Genomic DNA, 25,700 nt, shown 5'->3' with positions numbered 1-25,700 from the left:
AATCCCATTATAGTAGTGTTTCCCCAACCATCCCTTTGTGCTATATTGCATAACGCTCTATGGCTATTGTGCTGCATTCTATCTCCTTGAATATTAGGTCCTTTCTTTTTTTCTTCTTGCCATTTTTATCATTGCTTTTGTCTCCACATCTTCTAATTTCAAGAAAATCCTTTTTGTATTATCACGTTGAGCTCACATGGAAATGCTGCCAAGCTCTTTGAACCATAAGCATCACAAGTACCCATAATACATTTCAAATTGTGGTAGAGGTAGCTCCGACAGTTTTTAGGCATAGGGCTAATTCTCAAAATGTAGTAACACAGTTGTACGTATGCTATAAAGATGTGCACCTACACGTTGCATCTATACATGTACATATTTAACAAGTGCATTTGCACAATGCTCCATGGAGGCCAAAATTGTGAAGGCGCATCTGATTGAATGAATCCTTGAGAAAGGATATATGCACCTGTGTAGTACAACAACACATGTATCTTTCCTTTAGCTTTTAAACAAAATACGGCTTAAAAGACTCGATTGCTTAGAGCTAAATTTTAAGGTCTAGATAACAAACCTTGAACCGTTGGAAGAGTTCAGCCTGCAATGGTATCAAACTAAAGAAATGAAACATAAAATAATCTATATGATTGACTTAATGCTAGTAGTACTAGGAAGGCACTAATAGTAATGAATCATAAAATAATCTATATGATTAACTTAATGGCATTAGTGCTAGTAAAGCACTACTAGCAATGATATTAAGGTCTCAGAGTGATATTAAGACTAAGCAATGCTAATATGGCTAGTAAAACAACACTAGCAGTGATATCAGAGTAAGCAGTGCTAGTAGTGCTAGTAGTGCTAGCTCTATGGCATAGGTTATCTAGGTAGAATGACACCACAAGTGGAAAGAAGGATCACCCTCTACGACTAAAAGAACTAGTGATGTCGATGGGATTCTTTTGAGGAGCCTTGCATGTGGTCATCACAACTCCAAAATTTTCTTTATAGCCATAGCAACGCTTGTCATCAGTCTTTTTCGATGCATCAATGCACCTTCTCCATGGTGTGTTCAAGAAGAAACATGATGACACATCAAATGTATTGTCTTGGACCATTTGGTGGGGTTAACTAGAAATAACACAAGACGTGCTGAACATAAAGGCATGACTACAACATTTTCTAACCATGTCACATTTTTTGTTCAGAATCCATTACAGTCACAATGTCATGGTTCAATTTCTAGGGTCATAACATTGAGAGCTCATTGGAACCTTCAAGAGCTCTACTTCCTTTTTGCATGCTAGTGCTAAGTCCAACAAGCATTATAACAAAAAAAAAATTGGCCTTATCAACCTAAAATCTTTGGCATATATGCAATGTATTGTTTAGTGATCAATTAATCAAGATGTGTAGTGATCAATTTATCAAGATGCTTAACATATGTGAAGCTTATGTCATGGGGTGAAACACAACATACATGAAAACACGAGTGAGAAGATGGAACCCAAGCTTTGCAATGGTTTTTTCTACTCAAATCATCAATAATCAACTGGTTTTTTTCTACTCATATCATAAATAATCAACTGAATTAGAAGGATTAGGGTCTACTTCTCAAAGAAAAGGCTTAGAATTTCATAAATTCAAACAAAGCTTGACTGGTACTCAAAATGAGATGAGCAGAACTTTGGAGACTTTCTGCACCTTCAATGCAGCTCTCATTCTTAATTCTCTTATCCGATCTAGTAAGTCTAGTTTGCACCGTCACTTCAAGCTTTTTACCTTGCCTGGCTTTACACTCGTTACCTTCACCCAAACAACTTTGTCTAAGCTTTTACATCATTTGAAACAAGTTCTTGCCAATGCAATCAAAGCATAAAAAAAACCCATATATTTAGAAAAACAACTCGCAACTCATCTTGAAAAATACAGGAGATAATCAGTTCTCCAAGTCCATGGTGTTCTGTGAGTGCAAAGCATAGCTCATAGGAGTTAAAGTACATACACATAAGAACTTTTAACACAGAGGAATGCACACAAAAGGGTAGATGTTGCAATTTGCACAGCATAAAAGAAATGGATAATTTAATTTAACCAGTAATGTTTAAAAAAATTCGGGGTTCTCTATTCTGCAATGTTGCTAATCAGACCTTCGTTAATTGAAGTTGCATATTCATGCGAACACTTAACGTTGCAATATTGCCCCCAATTGGTAATTCAAAGGTTAGACCTTAAGTTGAACAAACCAGAAGTCTACCCCTCCAAAGTGCACAGCATCCCTTCAGGCCTACCAAGTGCGTGCCTGTCCCCCTCACAACACCCACACGTGCATTAAGAAGATTTAATGCCCAAAATACCAAAACAAGAAGATTTAATGCCCCCAATTTACAAAAATGACTCGTGAACGTTACAAAACAAACATTTGCGGCCGGAATATGATCTTTATTGAAGTCCTGAAAACTCATTTTGGGGGCTTATTTGATCACACATTCTCATCTAGTGGTACGTCAATTGGTTTGAAAACACTGAACAGCGACTTCCAATCTTCTGAAGGTTACAATAAAACTTTCCTTGGGTCCCTTATAATTCCAGCCAGTGCATCCAAAAATCGACCTGCGAAACAGAAATAGAGACAGCATGAGTACAATGTTATGATATGCAACCTAAGAAATATCTCTGAAATATCTCTAATACCTTTTCAAGAAGAAAATATGATATGATCTACAAAAGTCAAACAACCTAGAAAATATCTCTTTTCTTTTCTTATAAAGTGAATGGAATTAATGAGAAACTTTTGACTGGCCTAGATGAGTAATATATCTTATCGAACCTCCAATATCAGTATCCACGATGCGGTGGTCAGCAGATAAGGTGAGAGTCATTCTTGTCACTGCATGTGGTTTCCCTTGAATTGGATCTGACATTATGAAAAGGAGAGGACCATTGTAAGATAAATTCAAACCAAGACTTCCATAATGCAAAGCAAGCATGCATTTTTACCCACCATTTGGATCCTCTTGCCAGACGACTGACGGTTCACCTCGACCAACAGCTAGGATACATGCCTGTCAAAAGTAGGACATGATTGGAGAGATTTAAGAAGTGGTTATATGCAGGCAGCCCCTTCAAAAGCTTGCAACAAAAGGAGAACCAGACAAAGATACCTGTGGCGGGTTGATGATAGCACAGAAGTGATCTACTGCAAACATGCCCAAATTTGAAATGCTGCAAATCAAGGCATGTGCTTGTCATCAAGCAATACATCCACTTTTGGTAGTGGTGGTTTTCTTTCCCTTGTTTTTTGTGGGGTATGCACGCACATCTTAAAAGGCAGAGATAGTGATGTGTTGGAAAGTTTGACTCAAAATATCCATGGTACCTGATAGTGATCTTACAAAGGGGGGTGTTGCAATGTGATCTACCTGAAAGTACCTCCTTGAAATTCATGAGGTAAAAGTTTCCCTTCCCGTGCCTTTCCTGCTAGAAGCTTCACCTGCATATACAGAACAATCAGAGAACCCACATCAGTGAGCCCAGGTAAAAGTAGACAGCATAAAGGGTCTACAGTTGTATGCTCTTTGGAACAATTGAGGACGCATGCCAGAAGAAACCCTAATAATACAGTTAGCTGTAGAATAGTTATCAGCAAAAATTAAAAAATAAATGGGCCAAACACTGAAACCCTTATAGAGATGCTGCATTTAAAATTTTTTTTAATCCAATTAATAGTACAAAACCAGAGCCTTGGAATGTTTCAGGATACTTTCCAACAAAACCGAGGAGACCAACCTGCATCCCACTACTCTCCATCCAAGTAATAAGTATGTGCGCAGCTTATGCCCTAACAGCTTGAGCTTGCATGCACAGCCCATGAACTTTCATCTCAACCTCAGCACATGTTTCAGAGCTGGCTGCCAACCTACAGCCCCATTCCACACGCAGCCTCCATCTCCTTTCTCTCTTTCCCTTGTCAAGTACTCTGGCTGTTGCACTTTTGTCACTCACCGCTACTGACCCACTGCCACACAGTAAAAGCCATCATGAAAGTACCTGACTTTTGAGCTTACAAGGTTTATGAAGGCAACAGAGGTGTCAATGGCCCAATTGGTTGACAAGAGGGTGGGAAACCAGCAACAAAACAGGCAGCATTTTTCAACATATAAAAGAAAATTGCCGCTTCAAGCAAGAAATGGCAGCAGCCAAGCATCGAGAGCCAACACTAAGGACAGGTGAAAAGGGAAGACTCTTGCGACTAATCCAAATCCCAAAGAAAAACTAAGTGCTTCAACCCTAAACAAGAAGGACATTATACTAAAGAGTGCACAAAGAAGCAAGTAGATGCCAAGAATGGCACAGTTAACACCCAAAAAAAGTGAATCTTAGAAGACTGCTTGTTGTTCCTCACACTTCCGAGTATTGAAAAAGGAAGCCAAGAAGCGAGCAGATGCCAAATATGGTACACTCTACTCTGAAGTCCCACAGTCAAACAACGTTGTGAAGGATGATTGTTGTTCCCAATCATTGAGAGCTGAAAGAGAAATTCAATCTAGCAGCATGCAAAGAGCAGTGGATCATTGTAGGCACCGAGGACCTTCTGCGAGCACGCGTGAGCACACAGAACATGATGAGAAGCTTCACAAGAAATTAAGCCATAAACATAATTAAGCATAAAGCCGAGTACAAGCATATGTTCATTATGATCCTTTTTATAAGAGAGAACCCCTTTACAAGGTGTGGGCATAGGCTGCCACCACATATGCCACATGTCAAATATGATGCCTAGGTGTCACTTTGCCACAAATCGCTACTTACATAATATCCTTCCAAGGGTTCCCACACAAAAGAGCTCATACACATTAGTAATTGTTCACACACATTGGAACCGCTTTATTTAAAGCCTAAGCTTAAACACAATACAGTGCTAGTTTACACAACCACATAGCACATTAATCACTATTTAATATTTAACAATCGTCCGATTAGTCATGAACATCGTGAGGTGCTGCTTTTCGCAAATCCCAGCATACTCCCGGTTGGGATAGGTAGGCCCCTTCGTCGGGCTTTCCCCAGCATACGTGAAAGTTTCCCTTCATACGGCTCGAATGCATTCCCAGAGGCCCGCCCCTGTAATGCGTCTGCAGGCGCTTGGGGATGAAGGGCATTCCTGGTTCATGCGTGAGCGTCCATAGCACCAGATTTTGGATTGATTGGCGGGGATCCGGCTCATTTTGCGCCAGCACAAACAGCAAAAATCTTTTTGCTTGCCTCAGGCCACTTACCGCGTGGCCCGCAGCAGAGAGCAACCGTCTCATTGACATAAGAAATATCTCAGCACTCAACTAGTCAAAAGGACCAATACTAATTGGCCCAGCCAGAGAAGACATTAAAGCTGTGGTTCAGTAGCAACATAGGATGCACAGTGAAAGGCAAAGGTGTAGTATCTCTTTTGTCCAATAAAGATAGCAAATGTTCTATCTCAGCAGAACCTTTTATCAAGGGCACCATCATTGATTGTAAATTCTACACGAAACTACTTTGGCATGGAAGATTCGGGAATTTCCAATTGCCAAAGTATATGCCTCGAGGAAAGGTAGAGCCAACTCAAAAATGGATTTCAGAACATCTGGACAAGACGAGACGTCCACTTCCTTGATAAGAATCTTGAGGAGAGGGTGTGTTCAGCAGCCGCCCAGTTTCACAGTTCCTACTTTAGAAATAAATGAGTGCAGACTTTAAAAAGCGCTCTGCACGGTACATGCAGATCATGGTCCCACCTTCAAGCATTTTTGAAATATTATTGAACCTGAAATGAGTACAATAATCAGTAGCAGGGACCTGTCCTTCATGAAAGACTGACCCATGATGTGTATGTCACCTCCGCTTTCTCTGCTGAACTGATATGTCACCTCCGCTTTCTCTGCTGAACTGAGTGCTGGCCGAATTCCTGGGCTGCGCAGAAAACTGGACTGCTTACTCAAGCAGGAACTCTGCACAAACAGTTTGACTTCTGAGCCATAGAGATCCAGAAAATTGAACGCATGGCTGAACAGCAAGGTACTGAGCAGGCTGAACAAAACACAGCTATATGCTGATGGCTAAGCTGATTTGCAGTGATTGATCATGATGATTAGGGAGAGTCAAGGCCAATTCATAGGGTCATCTGCCCTACTATTTGCTAGTCAGCCTACCACCCGACCTTGCATGTCCTGTCAAGACCTGGTCGACCACTGCCCACCCTGGACACCATACAAGGCAGCCTTTGGACAACTGTTCTAGTCTGTTTTGACTAGGACAATATCCCATTGCCCAAAGCTAACGGTTTATCAAGAAGTTTTGAAGTCTGTGAAGGATAGGTTGGCCAAAGCGCAAGAGGCCTATACTAGACACACCAACAGACACTATAAAGACGTCAAATTTTTTGAGGGTGATTGGGTATATCTTCAGATTATGAGTCAATGCTTGAAACAGGTCGGCAAATGATGCCCAAAGCCATCTTTCAAAAGCTTCCAGAGATCCTCTTCCACCAAGTTGGACTATGCACAGCCTCAGCCAGAAGTCCTCAACAAGGCCTTAGTGTTGATCCCATAGCAAATTGTCCTCTGCCACTTCAAGAATGGCACAAATCATCGTAAGCATCAGTTAAGGTTTACATAAAATAACATGGGGAAAATTGAATCTCAAATTTATGGTTAGCCAGATCAACTTGAGATTTATTGCTCATAAGTAAAACCTGGAATCTGGATCTGTAATGCATTACTTTCATGGAAGAATGTGGATAAGTCCATGAAGCATACCCACATGAAAGATTAAAGCAACCTTCAAGTAAAACATGCTTGATTTCAGCAAACTCGTCCATGAATTTGGCAATTGCAAAACTCCTAGCTCCACCATATCTCATTCTAAAGTAAGGCAAGACATTAAGTGAGCTTAATTGCTAAAGAAACTTTGGATGTTATCCTAATTGAGTTATCCTATGGATTCTCCTTTAATGGAAAGTGATCATAGGAAGGATCTCGTCCCTACAGCACAATCGGTTTACCTAAACTGGTTGAGTTTCAGAGGAGAAGAGAATGTGAAGTAACTTCTTGAATATTTTTGTGGATGGGGTATTTCAGCCAAGCAAATTCCTATCGGAAGTGCCAGTTATTTTGGAATGTACTCCAGTGAGGTCCTTGAACATATGCTTTATGGATTTCGAAGGCTTATGAAATCATGCCATTTATTACTTTGCATTTAGCATATGTTCACAACTAAGCTTGATACTATGTTCGTTGTGCATCCACTTGTAGCTTTTGTGAGTCAAACCCTAAGTATGGCACAGATTTGTTGGCACCATCTATGTGAAGCAACTTATTGTGGCATGAGTAGATAATTCCCCACTTTTGTGTTTTCGCATGGCTTCTAACCCTTGAGGCTGGAAAGTACGCTAATCAAAGTTATGCTTGAAAGATGTTTAAGTAAGCAAGCTACGAATAAGGTGGCAGATGCGGAACACAAAGCTAAAGCTGGAGCTCCCCCCCCTGCGTGCCTAGCACCCCACCTTGCCATCGCCCGCATGCCCCCCCCCCCCCCCCCCCCCCCCCCCCCCAATAATTCCACACTTTTGTGTTTTTGCATGACTTCTAACCCTTGAGGTTGGAAAGTGCGCTAATCAAAGTTATGCTTGAAAGACGCTTTAGGAAGTAAGCTACGAATAAGGTGGCAGATGCAGAACGCAAAGCTGAAGCTGGAGCTCTCCCCCCTGCGCGCCTAGCACCTCACTTTGCCCCCCACCCCCCCCACCTGTGCACAGCTCCCCCTTCGCTTTCTCCCACCAGCACCTGCTGCCGCCTGCCTTCCGCCTCCCCCTCTGCCGTCTACAGCCCACGCCCCATCCTCCCCTTCCACCTGCAGCCCTCGCCCCTACCCACCCTTCCGCCTCCGCCCTCCCATCCACTGGCCTGCAGTGGCCTTTATCTGTTGCTTTCGCTCAGCTCTACGCCCCGCTCCCTGCCCGATCCTACAATCCCCCCCCCCAAGGCCCTAGCCTCTCGAGCACCCCCTCCCCTTCACCTCTCCTCTTTTTTGCGGGGCTGTCTTCCCCCACCCACCCTTTGCCGCACACAAACGCCCCCCCCCCCCCCCCCCCCCCCGCCCCGCCGGGGCCCCGGGCGGCTCCCTCGCCTTAAGCCCTGCTTCCCCACCACCTCTCTGTCTTTATTTTCCAATCTGTGTTTATCGCTCTGGTTTTTCTTTATCCGTGGCAAGTTTCGGCATCTTCTGGTCTTGAGCCCCTAGGAGGACTCCATGGCAACCCCTCCATCATCCCCGACCGAGGCCGCTGTCCCTTGCCTCCCTTTTTCCAAAGAGGATCTCCAGCTCCTCGCTTCAACAGTTGCCTCTCTGGAGGCCTCCACGTTGGTATACAAGATTGTGGGTAGCCACCCAGCGCGCAGGTTACAGGCAAGCCTTCTCGGCGTGCCTGGAAAGATCACTAACATTCATCCTCTGGGGCGTGGCTACTACCAAGTTGAGTTCGATCCGCCTACAGAGTCATGCAGCTGAGCCCCGTCACATTGCGTATGGCCTAGGCCTTCTTTGCGACGTGGCAGCACAGCTTCAACCTAGCATCCCACCCTTTGGCTGGCGTCTCACGCTTTCTTGTGACAATTTGCTTTCCAGATCTTAGGAAGGAATACCTTCCTCTCCTCATGCGGTGGTAGGTGGTGCTATCGGGAGGGTGATGGAATCCCCCCCACTACCGCTTCAGTTCTTGCACGGACAAATGTGATTCCATCCCTTTGTATATGCATCACCTCCCCAGACTCAGTGCCTCACTCCATTACATTACCTAGTCTGCGGGCGGGGAGATCCAATTTTGCAGGGAGTTCAGTACTTTGGCCTCCCAGGCCAATGTTTCATCTGCCGCCAGATGGAACACCTAGCTAGAGTCTGCCCTTGTCAGGCGGCAGTCCAAGAGGCCGTCTTCTGTTGCCCCCACCCGTGCCCAATTCAGACCCTCCCTAGGGGTGGGCGGGACACGCCCCCATGTACCAAAGCACCAAGCCTCGACTGAGGCCAATGCAAGAGGAGAGCGGCAGACTGTTGGCCTGAGGCAGGACCGCCGATTGACATCAAGAGCCGAGCGGCGTCGACAGGCGCATCAAGCTGGCAGGATCCAGGAGGATACAGTTGTGTAAGAGAACCGTTTTGAGCATTTATCTCAGCAACCCCCCCGATGGTGGTGGGCCAAACTCCAAGGATGACATGAGTGCAGGAGGAGCTTCTTGATTCCGTGTTTGCTGACGACATAGCAACATATCTGTCGAGGCCCGAGAGGAACCTCCAGAGGTTCCCCGAGGCGATTGAGATCTTTTGTCGTGCATCCAGAGCACAGATCAACTGTGCACAAGTCATGTGGATTAAGGGTTGACTAATTGCCTGCCCCGACTTGGCATCCAATTGAGGCTTTTCAGTGGGTCCCGACGGAAAATGAAGTTCATTATCCTTATGCCACGTTAGTATTGACATCTCCCTTCAGCAACAGCTCGCCCCTCTTCTTCTGAGCATTCGGAAGAAGCTGTTATACTCGAGTTCGTCGGCCACGCTTTCCCTAGCTGGCGAGGTAGTGGTGGCGAACCAGGTTCTTCTTGCCACTGTGGTACATTACCTCCTGTTGGTCTTTCTCGCGAGCATGTATTGGTCAGGTTCAACGTTTGATCTGGAACTTTCTATGGGCTAGCAGTGATCAGAGACCGGCCAAGGCCAAGGTGGCCTGGAGAATGATCATTGAGCCGCAACACAGAGGGCGCCTGGTCATCATCGACCCCTCCATTCAAAGTCGTGCCCTATTGGGCAAGTTGATTGTTCGTGGTCTTCTTCCGGGCACTGAGCCTTGGAAGGACTTCCTCCTCGCTAGAATCACCGCCCGCACTCCGACCATGGGAAGCCCTTGGCCTCAGAGCACAAGATGGATCTTCACAAAGATGCGGGCACGTGGCTTTAGCCCAGCATTTGAGGACAGATTTGCAGCTAGTCTCTTGTGTGCTTGGGATCATCTCAAGTGGTAGGCTCGCCCTACAACTGTCAACTTCGGTAGCCTCCGAGGAGCAGCTCTAGCAGCCTCTAATCTGGAATCCTTTGGTCCGTCTGCCTAGTGGTCATATGCTCAGGGCTCGCCCACACGTATCATGGGGTGCCTTGCGTACAGACCCCGCTAGGTCACGTGGAGATTGGCTTGCATTTAGACAGCTACCTCCAGAGGCTCAGGAGAGAGGCCTTATTGGATCCGGGGCAAAGACTCTTGACTCTTCATATCCCATGTGTGACCCTTGGATGCCTGACCCTAACCTTAACCCTTAAGTTTGGTCCTAACCCATGCTCAACTAGAGCTTGTTCCCATGCTCCCATGCTCACAAGCCTAATATGGGTTAGCCTCCTAGTATATGCACACATAATGTGCATATAACAGTAAGGCTTGAGTTATGTTGGCTGTTGGGAGAGACTACCAACCATTGATTGGTTCGCTGCCTTCAAGGATTTACAGCAAGCTGGGCAGCATAGGAGGGGTCTTCTATTCTAGCTAGCCAAGGGTCTTCACAACAATAGGCAAAGCCTAACATCATCATATAAGAAGCTTGATATAGGAACTTGTAAACTCAAAGGTGCAACTTCTCAAGAACATATTGAACAGCCACAACAATACCAGCCATTGCTATAGATCCTTGAGAAAGGAATTCCATGATCAATCCTCCCAACAGGCTCATATGGCTTGTTTCAGAGCTTTCCTCTTCACCTCTTGGAGCATAGCTTGATAGCATTTCTTCTCATATCAGCAAGTTAGATCTTTAGAAACCAAAGAGATGTTCAAAGTGAGATCTTCTAACTAGCTCGCATCATCATCTTTTCTAAATAGTATAGTAATGTTTGGCATCACTCTAATCGCATGCAATTTTAGGTGCATACAAAGAGCCTGCCTCTACAGCAAAGATCAACACTTCAGAGTTGTATGGCTATTTAAGAGGTTTATGGATAGTGTGACAACAAAACGCATGAGTTACAAATTTTAGACAACATGTCCAACAGCTTATTTGCTCAACATAGTTCGTAGTCTTCATTGCCTTCTTTAGGCTCAGACGACATGTGTAACAGCAGCGAGTCTGCATTATTTTTAAGTTTGCTATGAGTAGAGAGTTTCTACAGTTCACTCTAGTAGGCCTTGACATTATCCTTAGAGAGTCCGGGCTTGTTGTTGCCACTCTTGGGGACCTCGAGGGCGAGGGACAGTACACATGACCTTCAAAGGGTGGCATGAGAGCAGAGGTAACCTCTTTAGTGCATTAACGTTCGTATTCACTATTCACAGTTTGCATCACAAGCACCTCGAGGCCATGGTTTGCATCACAAGCACCTCAGCATGTGTTTCAGCAAGCACTTGAGTAAGCTTGTCAATATTCACAGTCTGCATCACAAGCACCTCAAGACCATCGTTTGCATCACAAGCACCTCAGCAAGTGTTTCAGCAAGCACTTGAGTAAGCTTGTCATCTGGCGTCTTAGTAAGCGTTTTAACAATCACATCAACAAACTAAAGCAAGTACAGAGTGTACTAAACTAAAGCTCTCCGATATTGTGTGGACATAATGTGGCTAGTGTTAAGAGGCTGACCAAAATAGTTCTTATAGTAGTGTGAACTAGTTGAGTGCCTATAAAGTTGGAATTGTGTCTTGTTTGTGAAAGAGTGCATAGAGCGAAAGTATACAAGCACTAGTGTGCTGAGAGAGAGTGCAGGAGAGAGAGAGAGAGAGAGAAATATTAAGCACTTATGCTAAATATACTGCAATGAAATAATCTCGAGCAAGATACATAAAAAGTCTCATCAATGAGGGAAACAAATCAAGACTACAAGATAAAAAGTGAGGAGGCAAGCCCGCCTATAAATAGGGCATGAATGGGGCTGGCTGACTCGAGAAAATACCTAGCTGACTAGGGACATGGAGCTCGCCAACTGAACATCAGTCACCCAACCTAGAAAAAATGTTAAGAAAATATGGAAAAAAAGGGTGGCTAGCCGACAACCAAGAGCCATAAAAAGGGACCAAAAGGGAACTCTAAACATAAGCAGAAATTGGGTATGAATGTGCTAACACCCCCTCTTAGCACCAGATGCTGAACAAACTCCGAGAAGCTGAAGATAAGGAGCCAAGGAAGCCTTAGAAACCGGCTTGGTGAACAAATCTATTGCCTTCTCTATTGAAGGACAATACTTCAAACTCAAATCTCCAGCAAGAACCCATTCACGAACATCGTGATACTGAATCTCAATGTGTTTTGTACGAGCATGAAACACAAGGTTCTTGGTGATGGCAATGGCAATGGCAATGGCGATGCAACTCTGATTGTCACACCAAAGAAGAGTAGATCATGTAGGAGGAAAGCCAAGATCTTCCAATAATCTCAGCAACCAAATCACCTCACATCCAGCATAACAAACTACACGAAACTCTGCCTATATAGAGGAAAGCGCCACAGTAGGGTGCTTTTTACTGCTCCATGAAATGGCTCCTGACCCAACTGAAAAACACAACCAATGGTCGAATTCCAAGTGTCTGGATCTCCAGCCCAATATGAATCAAACCATCCACCAAGAAGAGTGAACCCTTGGCCATAGAGGATGCCAAAGTCCAAAGTACCACGGAAGTACCGAAGAACTCAAAGAGCACACTGTGAATGCTGCTGACGAGGTTTGGATGTGAAAGAACTCAATAAGCTGACTATAAAGAAAAGTCCAATCAAGAGTTAGTCAACCAAACCAAACAACCGATGAGAATCTGATATTGTCCCTGATCAATCCATGGAGAAGTATCAAGAAGATAAAGCTTCTCACCACTATCCATAGGAGAAGATACTAATCTGCATCCAGTCATCTGAAACCTGTGAAGTATCTCCCATGTGTACTTTTGCTGAGAGAAGACAATACCCTTAGGGGTCTTCCAAATCTCAAAGCCAAGAAAATAATGCAAAAGGCTAAGATCTGTCATCTCAAACTCTGTCTCCAAAGCATCCATGACTGAACGGATCCTCATAGAATAAGAACCTGTAAAGATGAGGTCATCAAAATAGACCACAATGATAACAACCAACCCCCTCTCAACAATGAGGATATAAAGGTTCAAATCTACATGAGAATAACGTAGGCCAAGATTCTGAAAGAACTCATCAATCTATTGGTACCAAGCCTACGGAGCCTCCTTCAAACCATACAAAGCTTTCTTCAGTCCTCGGTACATCTAATCTTGCTTTTCCTGGAACCTCAAATCTCGGCAGTTCATCAACATACACTTCTTGTGTAAGCTCTCCATTTAGGAAAGCCAACTTGACGTCTCTAGAGTGGCTAACCTGATACTGGATCCTTCTCCTCTGCAATGACTAGGAGTGTTCACCAAGCACAGTATACCCCTGGCACTTCATGGCGCGGATGAGTACTCCACTCTACTCACCTTCTCTATTGGGCTTCATGGCAAACTGAAGATGTCAAAGACCCCCTTAGAGGACCTTAGGGGATGCACCTTGCAGAGGGTGAGGGCGATTGGTTTTTACGCACATCGACCCTCCACCGGCCAAGGTGGCCAGAGAGAGACTATGGCACTATGGATGTGGGAGGGCCGGCCTATTACTAGTCTCCAGTGGGACCATTGGGGGCAGACCAACATTATGTCAAAGGTGTGGCCATCCACAGGAGTCTCAACGTCACTATCTTTGGGATTGCCCAAAGGCCAACAGGTCTAGCAGAGGATCCTACTCATTTTCACTATGGATTGGGCTCCCGCCCATATTGTTACGTGGGACATTGCTGCTTGGGCCACTGAGGCCACGATCATCATGCCGTATGAGGAGGAAGGTGGGGGACTAGCCCTTAAGGTCTCTCACCTTCATATTTCCACCACGCCAGTTCCAACTTTACCTACTAGTCGTTGGACCCTAGGTTCTTGCAAGAGATGGGAGATTTGCAGTAGTATAGCCACGTGGCATATAATGCAACGAAGCCATCGAAGGCACCCTCACCCCGCCAACGGAGTCTATCCGGAGCATCTGGCTTGATATCATTCATACCCTCCGTAGTCAGTGGGGGTAGTTTCAGGTGGAAGCATCGAGAGCCCTTCCTCAGGATGATCCGGTGGCACGGTCCCTTTCTTTCGGATAGTGGTGGCGAGCCCACTTGGTATTACAGACCACCCGTGTGGGTATTTCCCCATCCCCCCATTGTATGAGATAGCCTTCTCCTCCTAGAGCGACCAGCCGGAGGAGAAGTGCATCCTCCCCTTCGTTCACCTTGACTTGCGTTTCCCCTTTGGGAAAGGATTTGTACTTAGCCATTTTGGCTGTTTTTCCTAGTAACTAATAGAAAGATCTTTTCCCCAGGGAAAAAAAAGGGTGCCAGATGCCTCAAGCCTAGCAACACCTAGATGATGGTAAGGGACGTTCGGATTTGGGTGTAGAGTATGGTCACGGATTTGCTCTAGCCTCATAGCTTAGATGTGATCCGTACGGACTACCATCCACCCATCCTGACCACCCCATTCTTCCTTCTATGATTACTAAACGCCATCAGATTTAGCGTTGAGGCCGCACCCCCACCAGACAGCTCTGTGGACAGCTTATAGTATGTCACAACAGATTCTAGAGGTGGTATTCCACTCGCTGCTGCCACCCACAAAAGGTCAGACTCTTTCTGTGATTGATTGCCCATGGAAACCTTGCAACGGGTTAGTGGCTAGCAACCATGGGGTGTGACTGCCACTTGTGGGTGGTGCAGTGAACTGAGGGAGCCTCACTGTTTTTCAGGCTGACTAGCATGTCAGGGAAGAATTGAACCCCTAAGAGCCAACGGCCACCCTGACGCCCATTTCATCACCTAGAATGTCATCATGTGGGCTATAAATAGAGACCCTCTTCTTTACCCCCACTCCCGCTTTCCATTAAAAGGAGGATGGAGAAGGGCTGGTCATATGCCTGGACAAGCATACGATTACTACCACCAGAGCCTATCAGGTGCCACTGACCCTAAAAGACCCCTCTCCACCTTTGGATTCCATACAGAAGATGAGGTTCAGCCATTTATTGTGCAATAAACTCAACAGTAAGTTGATTTTTATTCTCCGATCTATTGTGTTGTGCATCTAAGTGTGGCATGAGGGCATGAAAGGTTCTTTCTGCTTGAGTGGCAAGTGATTACACCATATAGTGCTGCTCCTACATCATCCCAGTCTAGTGTCACCATTTATCCTCAGAATTAATCACATTATTTCAGGGACATACTGTTGTATTTTCGAGACCCATTCCACACACACCATTCTCTTGCATCCTCACTTCACCCCAGAAGTAACAGCACATCCTATCAAAAAGCCTACTGCATGTCAACCCACACAGCCACTGCGAGCATCATGCAAACTTCCACACAGGCTTTCTCAAACTTTTCAGGTGATCAATGAATTGAAACCTCCGAGGAGATGTCTGGAAGCGTCTTTTGATCTGCATTGCGTAGAATCGGAGTCATTAGCCCCTGCATTCACAGCACAAAGGTTAGGCAAACAGTCTGTTATTCTTTATTCAGACCTGATTTGTGACCTATCATGAGTAGAAATAAGGATAGATCTCACCTTTTCAGTGGCCACAGCAATTGATATATCAATCGAAGTTCCCGGAACAATGTCTCCTGCCTTCTCATCCCAATGAGCTGCAATCCATGTCTACGGATATAAGCAACAAAGAAAAGAAAAACTTAAGCAAGAGAGTACAATATTGAGAAGAGTCGAGGGCATACCATTCGCCTCTGGGACAATCTTCAGTGCTGAAGCCACAGCCTTTATGACAAAATCATTCACGGAAACATGAACCCCGTACTTTTCTGAAAGAGATGGGTGTTAAATGCATTTAAAACTATTGGAATGTTGTATGTCCCCAAAATACATAACTGATTTGACTAAACTGCATAGAAGACAGGAATGAGGAGCTGCAAGTTCCTCAAGAATGATCATGAACCACAAGTTTGATGCCTGAGACGTGGAAAGCATTTGGTCATTTGGATGTGTTGAATAGTGTCTGAGATGAGACTCAAGGCACTTGCATGCATGTTTGAGTTGCCCATGGAAAAATAAAGTTGCAAGTGTTCACTGTTGTGTTGGGTGGAATGTTCACCATTATGATTGTGGGAAGGGCTTTCATTGTAATGGGAGGGCGACATGAGAGTTCACCATTTGCTAGATGGGACCTTGGGCAAGTCCTATTGTTGCTTATGGAAGGGTGTCCAGATATAAGCTCCAATGAGAGCGGGTGTGAGAATGTGTGTGCGTGTATGCACACGGGTGCATCAAGAGTGTGCAAATTGTGTGCAAATCTGGATGGTAAGAAAGTAGGATATTTGTTTGGGTGAGTACATTGATGTGTGAGAAGAATTTGATCTTTACTTTGTGGTTTGTGGTTAAGCTTACTCTAAAACTTTCTTTCTTTCTTTAGGGAAAAAGATCCTTCTATTAGTTAAAGAAAAAACAGCCACAAAGGACTAGATACAACCATGAAGGGCTAAATACAGACTCGCCTCATTTAAGGGCGGGAATCACATGATCATAAGGGGGAAGAGATGCTTCTTCTCCAATTGGCCGCTCTCTGAGGAGAAGGCTATCTCATGGGGGGGGGGGGGGGGGGGGGGGGGGGGGGGGGGGGGGGGGGACAACCACAGAGGTGGTCTGTGATGCCAAATGGGGTCACCGCCTCTATCTATGAGGAAAGGGCCAGGCCTCCAAAGCCTCAAGAGCTTCCCGCCGCTTCCACATGCGGTCAAAGAATGATATCAGCCATATGCTCCTAATGGTCTTAGTCGACGGAGAGTTGGTACCTTCGATGGCCTCGCTACATCAAGCACACCAAATGTGCCAGGCTGTTATACTACTCCAAATCTCCCATCTCTGGCATGGGCCTGGCCGCCAGTCGCGTGTAGGTGGGGCTGTGACTAGTACTGCTGCAATACGATGGTGAGAAACCTGAAGGCCTAGCCCTCCCCCATCCTCCTCATAAGCCCTGACCACTCCAACCTCTGTGGTCCAAGCGACAGTGCCCCATGTAATGATCCAGGTCGATGACCTGTCCATAGCGAAGATGCGCTACCAAATCTACTGAGCTTTCAGGCAATACCAAAGGCAATGTCTTTGAGACTCTTGGGGGTGGCCGCACCACGGGCAAGGTGCTAGCCGACCTCCAACTGCCAGCCAAGTACCGACTGCCAAACTCCTATGTGCCATCAACCAAAGAAAGAGGGTGATCTTTCTAGGCCAAAAGCTGTCCCATAGTCTCTTCCAAAAATTGAAAAGGAAGCGTTGTGAGAGGCCCTAAGACTACCAATGTGCTATTGCTGCCGGTGTGCCATCTATCTCAGGCATCTGGATCTTGCAGCCTAGCCACGCAGTATATACAAAGAAGGGGGCATCCAAAGTCTCCTCCCGATCCGCTGGATCATGCCAAGTCCACTCTCCCGGGTCCCACTTGTTGAAAGATATAATCGTGTGAGAGAATGTGTTTGGTGGAGCTTTGTGGAAGTGATACCTTGAGGTGGTGACACATGTCAAAGATGTCCCACATACCTAGAAGAGTCTAGGTGATAAGGTGAATAAGAGGCAACCTGGGTGAAAGCTCTCCTTCATCCCCCTACGGCTTTTGGGGTGTGGAGGACCTGAGCCCGGCTAGGGGGCAAAGGGTTGGGGACCCCCCCGTACCCGGGGCTCCTGGGACTTCAGCATGGTATCAGAGCCCCTTTCTACGAGAGTTGCTCTTTCATGTGTTGAGAGGCATCCTTCATTATCTGTGGGTTGGCAGATAACTAGATCCATCAAGTGAGCTCCTCCAAGAGCTCTTTTGATGCATGGTCACGTCTCAAATCTATATTTGGTCAGGTTAATGCATCAGCACGAATGTTCCTCCACAAGAAACTTTATCAACTTCAGATGGATGAGAAAGAAACTATAGCTAACCATGTGAATAATGTCAAGAGCTTGATTGATCGGCTCAGTGGATCTGGTGTGACAATCGATGAAGAGGAAGCAGTGTTTGCAGTGTTTATTTTACTTGCCAGCATGCCCGATGTATATGAGCAGTGTGTCTCTGCTCTAGCCAACCAAACCAACATCACCTTGGCATCCATAGCTTCTTCCTTGATCCTTGACGAAACCAAAATGGCAACAAAGAAGACTTCCAAAGAGTCCACATCATCAGTTCAAGTGGAGTCGACTCTCATCATGGATAAGAAGAAGAAGAAGAAGTTCCTCCAAACTTGCTATTATTGCAAGAAGAAGGGACATGAAGGCAAAGTGTCTTTCAAAAAAAAGCAGAACGAGGAGAATAAGCAGAAAGAAGCCAAGCAATCTGGAAGCAGTCATCATGAGACCAATGTGGCCACCAGTGATAATCTTTTCTAAAAGCTTTGTGCTCCTTACGTTGTTACATGTTTGTGTGACATTCATTTTCTCTTAGTGATATCTTAGTGAATTGTGTTTTCCTTAGTGGTAGATCTGATCCAAGCACACCCTGCGCGGTATGGATGCTTGATCAAGAGAGGATGTTGAGATTGGTGTGATCTAGCATCCATTAGCTTTAGTTCTTGGTGGATAGATGTGATGTCTTCGTGGTGATACTCCTTCGTGGTGGTTGTTTTTGGCTATGTGCTTGATATCTTCGTGGTGATACTCCTTCATGGCGGTTATTGTTGGTTGTATTAGCTGTGTGCTTGACAGTGCATGAGTTGTACCAGCTTGGCCTGGGTGGCCTGTAGTGCGGTGGCTCTTGCGTGGCTCTGCCGTAGTTAAGGTGGTGCTGATGATGGTCTCTCTGTGTGACGTTGATTGTTGACGTGGCTTGGTGGTGGCTTGATTAAGGTTTAACCCCCTCCTCACGATTAAGGGATCCAATAGAAAAAGTGAGCAGACCACTATCCTCGTCTACTCCGTGGACCGCCACTAGAATATCGTGTCTGGTAAACACGCCTAGCCACACTGGGGAGTCGGGTTTGGGGAAGTCAGCCACTCTTGAGGGATAGCTGAGTTGATGTCAATGTTGAGCCTATCTCTACCCCCGAATCCCTGTCGGGCCTCTCTCTTGCACCTTCGAGGGTAACTGCTTGTGGGCGATCCAATCTCCAAGAGAACTGGCTAGTCCCATGCTCAAGGTGCCCCAAGAAACATGTGGTCGGGCCCCTAGCATGTGGCCACCAGGTAAACGGATCAAGGGGTTCCAGACCAAAGGTTGTCGTAGCCGCTCCTCTGAGGCAGCTATCTGTCTGAGGCAACTGGAGCTATCTGTCTGAGGGCACACCTAAGGTGCTCCCAAGCACAAAGTAAACTAGCTGCACATCTGTCCAAGCTAAAACCACAAGGGCCCCCAAGACTCGGAGTGCGGGCTGAAATCCGGGCCAATAGGAAATCCTTCCAGGACTCACCACCAGGAAGGAGGCCTCTAACAATCAGCTTGCCCAGCAAGGCGCAGCTCTGAATAGCTGGGTCGATGAGGCCTAGCCACCCTCTGGGACGTGGCTAAATAATCACTCTCCATGCCACCTTGGCCCTGGCTAGCCTCCCATCACTTCTAGCCCATAAGAAATTCTGGATCAATCGTTGTACTTGGCCAATACATGCCCGAGAAAAGGCCTAGCACGAAGCGATGCACCGCATGGTGGCAAGAAGCACCTAGTTCGCCACCACCGCCATGCTTGCTAGGGAGAGCCTTGCAAAGCTCCAATATAGAAGCTTCTTCCGAATACTCAGAAGAAGCGAGGCGAGCTGCTGCTCGAGAGAGAGAGATCAATGCCAACCTAGCAACCGAGATATCAAACTGGAGTGCCTCTCAGGATCCACTGGAAATCCTCAACTAATCACCAAGTCAGGGCGGGTGCTGAGCCTACCCAAAAACCACACGACTTGTGCCAGTTGATCTGTGCTCCTGATGTGCAGCAAAAAATCTCGATTGCCTCCACAAATCTCTTTAGATTTCCCACATCTCCTACAAGGAAAGCTGCTGTGTTGTCTGCATGCAAACTCTGAGTCCAACAGCTCCTCCTACATGCAGAGGGGAAGACGCAACCCCTGAAGCCCAGTCCCCTGGGCGGAGAGAAAACTACTAATGTCCTCGGCAACGAATAGGAAGAGGTAAGGTGCCAAAGGACAGCCCTGTCAAACCGAGCGGGGGAGAGAGAATCTGTCGCCACGGGCTCCCTGAATGAGAACCTGGCTGTGTGAGGCTGAGTAAAGTCATGAGACTCCACGAATCCACTCCATGGGGAATCCCATCTGGCTCATAGTGCCGTCCAGAAAGCTCCAATACACCCTATCATAAGCTTTCTCAAAGTCTAGGAGTAGCACAATGAGGTCCTGCTGCCACATCCTCGCCGAAGCTGTCGCCTCCCAAAAGGTAAAGATGTTGTCCATAATGCTCCGATCCTGAACAAAGCCAGTCTGAGTGTCCTGGATCAAGTATGGGAGAAAAGGCTAAAGTCTCCTACTGATGGCCTTGGCCAAGATCTTATAGGCTGTCTCAAGAAGAGTGATGGGTCTCCACTGCCGGATCTCCAATCTGTCACCACCCTCCTTGGGAATCAAGTGAATCAAGCCCTCTGAGAACCTCTCCGGCATGGCACCTGTAATCATAATCTCATTGAAGGCAGCTCGAAGGCCACCTTCCATGAGGTCCCAATGGCGAAGAAAGAAGGAGACTGGAAGCTCGTCCACCCCCGGGCATTTGCCCCTGAAAGTGCCATCAATGTCTTCGCCAACTCCTCAATAGTAAGTGGTGTCAATAAGAATGACTGAAGAGAAGGGGGAACCACCTCCCTCATATGCAACCAAACCCCGTTCCGTGCGTCCACCACCTGTGAAGATGCTGGGACACCAGTGAAGAGGGATCGAAAAAAGCCTGTGGCGATGGCTCTCACCTTGGGGAGATCTAAAACAATAGCTCCATCTTGGCCACGCAACCTGCGAATATTATCTCTCCTCCTTTGGGGTCCGGCTATCTCAAAGAAATCCCCTGTGACTCTGTCGTCTGCCTGAGACTAGAAAGAGGCCCTGGCATGATACCTGTACTCCACCGTCCTCTCCTCTATGAATCTAATCTCCGTGCCAACGGCGACAAGCTGACTCTCGATCCACTGACTATCCGGGGACCTCTCCTAAAGCCGCTATAAAGAGTCAACCCTTCCACACCCCCTTCTTGGCCATACCCTCTGCTTCTTCCCCTATTCAGTCCCATTACCAATCTCCTTGCATGTGCTCTTTATTCAACATTTTAGAGCAGCCCCTTGTTTCCCACATCCAGAGGAGAACATGGCAACCTGTCATGGCCCTGTGAAAATGGAGCAGGACAAGTGTGGGCATGGTGGTTGCACAGTCAGAATATTTTATGATTCACATGGAGGGTGCCCGGACAGTGTTTAAGATGTGCGGACATCCCTAGGTGTGAAGGGGGGAACTAAAAACATTAAGTTTTAATGTTTATTGGAGTTTGCCCCTAGGCCTTAGTGGCCCTAGGAACTTATTAAGTTGGGGCCCTAGGGATTAAATTGGGGAGGAGTTTTCTCTCTCTTCTCTCTCTCTCTTCCCTTTTTGGGGAATCGTGTAGCAAAAGTGGGAGTTCCTTCATGCGCTTGAATCCTAGCGTGGAAAAGCACAGGAAGAAGGAGGCGGCTGTTTTGCTGTGTGCTGTAGCTGTTTTTCTGAGTAGAATCAGCCGTACAGCACTGTACGGCCAGAACTGGGCAAACACTCTCTCTCTCTCTTTCTCCTCTGTTGCTGGCGGCGCACAGAACTGCTGCTGGAAACTCTGCGCAGAAGACCTGTATAGGCTGTACAGTCTGTTTTCCAGCAAGTACAACACTGTACGGCTGCCGTACAGTGTACGGACAGCCAGGTACAGCAAGTACATCTGCTGCAGGCTGCTGCAGGTGGTGCAAACAGGTGCTGGACAGACCTGAATACTCTGATTCAGGTTGGTACAGAAGTGGACAGCAGGCTGTTTGTGCAAGTACAACTCTTGGCACGTATCCCGAGGCGGTACAGACGGGTACAGTGCTGATTTTCAGATCTGTATTTTCAAGGACAGCATAGGAGTGAGCATCAGGAGGAGGATACAGGCAAGTGCAAGCACACGTGTGAAGCAGGATTGTGGATTCAAGTGCCTGCAGGCACAGATTGGTGCTGTTGCTTCCTCCAGTGTTGTTTCACGAGCTGAACTTGGTAAGCTCTGTTTCTGTTCATCCATCTCTCTTTCTACTGCTTGATGTCTGCTGCAGGTATGTGTTATCTGGCTCCTTGTGAGAGGAGGGGTATGGCAGATTGACAAGGGATTAAGACAGAGATTGGACAACACATGTATGTTTGAGCTGAGAAGATGTATCATGCTCTTGAGTTATGCCAGATGTTTGCCCATGGCTGGCCTGCTTTGTGAACTTGGCTGATCAGAGGGAGGCACAGTGTGTTGCTTGAGGACACAGATCTGTGTGCATAGATCCTCTGTGCTGAGAAGGATTTGTGGGCAGTCAGATTGGACTTACAGGTGTAAACTCTTGGCTGGTTTTTGTGTTGTACTCAGCCATACATATTATTTTAATTGAATAAAGAAATACCGCAAGGGGCGCCAAGCTTTGGGACCAACAGGTGTCGCTGTGTTTTCAGATTTGGGCACTCTAGCCCCAATCTGTGTTTTGTTTCTCATCTAGACTACAAGTGGACGGGTGATTGCTCCTACCGCACTCTGGTTTTCTATCGGAGGCCGGTTTCAAGGTTCCGTCCCCGGGACCAATCATCAACTTTCTGAAGGGGGTGAGCTCGTGGTTGTTTTGGAGAAAGCCATCGCTGAAAATTCAGCAATCATGTCTGATACAGAGGAAGAGTACTTCTATCATGAAGAAGAAGAGCAAGAGGCTTCTCCTGAAAGAGAAGTATCTGAGGATATTTTTGCAAGAGAACAGGCTGCAGATGTTGAGCCTTATGAGGATGTAACACAGCCAGAAGATGTGCATGGTAAAGAGGATGATGATGCTCGGTTCAAAGATTGCTTGGCTAGTGTTATGGATACTTTTATGCAGCTCACACAGAGTGAGAGATTTGCTGAATTTTTGAGATCTCGCTCAGAGCCCCGCACAGAGCCCCAGAAAAAGAAGAAGAAGGTTCGTTCGAAGAATCTTTCTCAAGGTCATAGTGGTACCACTCCACAGGATCCATCTCCTGCACAGTTTCCGAACATGCAGCATGCTTTTGGTGCTAACCCACAGAGTTCCTTCTATGGACAGCCACCTATTCCTCAGCAGAATATGCATCCAGGTTATTTTGGTGGTGGCTCGGTGTTTCAATCCATGACTGGGGGTTATCCTCAGGGAGGCATGGGTATGTATGGGCCTTTTGGAGCCAATTTTCAGCCTGGCATGCAAGGGAATATGTATGGTGGTATGCAATCCGGTATGCAAGGACGTGTTTGGAAGCATGCAACCTGGGATGCAAGGCAATATGTTTGGTGGCATGCAGCCAGGTATGCAGCATGGAATGTTTGGAAACATGGCTGGGATGTATGGTATGCCTGGTGTTGGAATGGGAAATGTTGACCCAATGATGGGTATGAATGTTGGGGGCAGCAATCTCACGAAACCACTTCCATACGATAATCTAACGCCTATGGGAAAGGCGAAGGATTACAAGGAAGGGGGAGCTGCAGTGAAGTTCGACACTTTCAGTGGGGCCAAGGATAAACTTAAAGCACTTACCTTTTTACAGCAGTTTGATGCTGCTTTTTCTGGTGGGAATTACACAGAGTCCTCGAAGGTGAGGAAAGCTGCCACTTTTCTCAAGGGCAATGCTTTGCAGTGGTGGTCTACTCTTCTTTTGCAGGGCATAGCACCCACCACATGGGTCCAATTCAAACAGGTTTTCTCTTCCGTATGGCTCACATCTACATTTGAGGTGGATGTTATGACCGCATGGCACAAGTTGGATGCTTCAAAGTGTGATAGTTTGGAGGATTATAACAAGAAGTTTTGGGAAGCTCTACTCCCAGTGACTTCTTATCGTGCCGTGCCATTATCTGAGCAGGTAGAGAAGTATTGTTGTGGGCTGCCCAAGGAGGTACGAGATTATTGTATAAAGACGAGTAACGAACATGTCACAGATGATTGAAAATGCTATGACAGCTAATGCGTTACTCACAGGTGGTTCATCTGGGTTTAAAGGCAGTAAGAAATTGAGCAAGAAAGCTGAAAAATTTGGGCATGCTTCTCGTGATACTAAAGGGTCTACAGAGACAAAGTATAAGAAGTTGCCAATGCCCAAAAGGACTTCTGAGGAAAGACAGGCTTTGAGAGATGCTCAAAAGTGTTTTTACTGTACTGAAGAGGGGCATATGTCATTCAATTGTCCCAAAAGAACGTCCAAGAAGGACCCTGACAATAAAGGAGAGCCCAAGCCAAAGAAACCAAAGCCTTCTGCAGGCTTAGTTCCTGATCTTGTGGGGGAGCAGCTAAGTGGTGAAGCTACAGAGTTGTGCAAGGCATGGGGCAAAGTGAGAGATCAGAATGCTTTGATCTTCTTTGACACAGGTGCTAGAGCCAACTTCATTTCACCAGATTTGGCTGGCCGATTGGGGATTCGCGCAGAGGAGATGGGGCCGTTACATGAGGCAAATATGGCTTGTCCAGGGTATGCAGAACCCATTACTCCTATCATTGGGAAGCTTCGGCTTCATTTGCAGGGTTATGTGGATAGCGAAGAGTTCTTCATCATGCCTTTGGATGGCTGTGATGTTTTGTTGGGGATGCCATGGTGCCACAGGGTACATGCGGTGGTGGATACTTACAATAGGAAAATTACTCTGACTCATAGAGGGAAAGAGCATGTATTGGATGTAAAACTCAAAGGGGAATCTGTTCCTATTGTATCCGCTTCGGCGATTTCATCAGTAATGAAAAAGCATCTTTCCGCGTACTTGATTTATGTAAAGGATGCACAGGATGATGAGTCTAAGTCTAATTTGTCAATGTTAGATAAGGACAGGGCTGATTTCTTAAGCGGGTTTCAAGACTGTTTTTCCGAGTCATTGCCAGGAGAATTACCTCCTGAGAGGCTAGAAGATCATGCCATAGATCTGATTCCTGGTAGTACTCCACCGAATAGACCGCCATACCGTGTTAGTGCAGCCCAACAGGAAGAGATTATGAGTCAGGTGCAGGAGCTATTGAATAAGGGGTTGATTCAGTCTAGTTCATCACCCTTTTGCTCACCTGTGCTCTTAGTGCAGAAGAAGGATGGTTCTTGGCGCATGTGTATAGATTACAGGGTGCTGAATAAGAATACCATCAAGAATCGATTCCCCATACCGAGGATCGATGACATCTTGGACCGCTTACAAGGCTCCACAGTTTTTAGTCGTATTGACTTGAAAAGCGGGTATCATCAGATACGCATTAGACCCGAGGATGTGCATAAGACAGCATTCCGAACCACGTTTGGGTTGTATGAGTTCTTGGTTATGCCCTTTGGTTTGACAAATGCGCCTGCCACATTTAACAGAATGATGGACAGGATTTTCAGACCTCATAGAGAGTTTGTGGGCACATTCTTTGATGATATGATTGTGCATTCACGAACTGAGGAAGAGCATAGAAGGCATTTGGCCATTGTGTTTGCAAAACTCAGAAAC

The 25,700-nt window shown here is 46.3% G+C and overlaps 1 protein-coding gene across 4 annotated transcripts in view; it reads right to left on the bottom strand.

Moving 5' to 3' along the window:
* Positions 1 to 2,421: 2,421 nt before the first annotated feature.
* The window catches only part of LTA3 (Dihydrolipoamide acetyltransferase, long form protein), a 64,230-nt gene continuing 40,951 nt past the window's right edge, over positions 2,422 to 25,700 (bottom strand). For all 4 annotated transcript variants that reach the window (XM_086783177.1, XM_086783176.1, XM_086783178.1 and 1 more), the window contains exons 9-16: positions 15,802 to 15,885; positions 15,638 to 15,714; positions 15,478 to 15,540; positions 3,423 to 3,493; positions 3,165 to 3,225; positions 3,005 to 3,065; positions 2,831 to 2,917; positions 2,422 to 2,613 (exon numbers count right to left, since the gene is read on the bottom strand). In XM_086783177.1, coding sequence (XP_086639303.1) covers positions 2,555 to 2,613; positions 2,831 to 2,917; positions 3,005 to 3,065; positions 3,165 to 3,225; positions 3,423 to 3,493; positions 15,478 to 15,540; positions 15,638 to 15,714; positions 15,802 to 15,885 — 563 coding nt within the window. In that variant the 3' untranslated portion in view covers positions 2,422 to 2,554. The remainder of the gene's footprint in view (positions 2,614 to 2,830; positions 2,918 to 3,004; positions 3,066 to 3,164; positions 3,226 to 3,422; positions 3,494 to 15,477; positions 15,541 to 15,637; positions 15,715 to 15,801; positions 15,886 to 25,700) is intronic.

The sequence above is a fragment of the Cibotium barometz genome, chromosome 45 (genome assembly GCF_041138505.1).
Source record: "Cibotium barometz isolate CiBa-2024 chromosome 45, ASM4113850v1, whole genome shotgun sequence".
Lineage (NCBI taxonomy): Eukaryota > Viridiplantae > Streptophyta > Polypodiopsida > Cyatheales > Cibotiaceae > Cibotium > Cibotium barometz.
The sequence above is the reverse complement of the archived record's forward strand: the minus strand, read 5'-3'. Positions and strand labels throughout refer to the sequence as shown.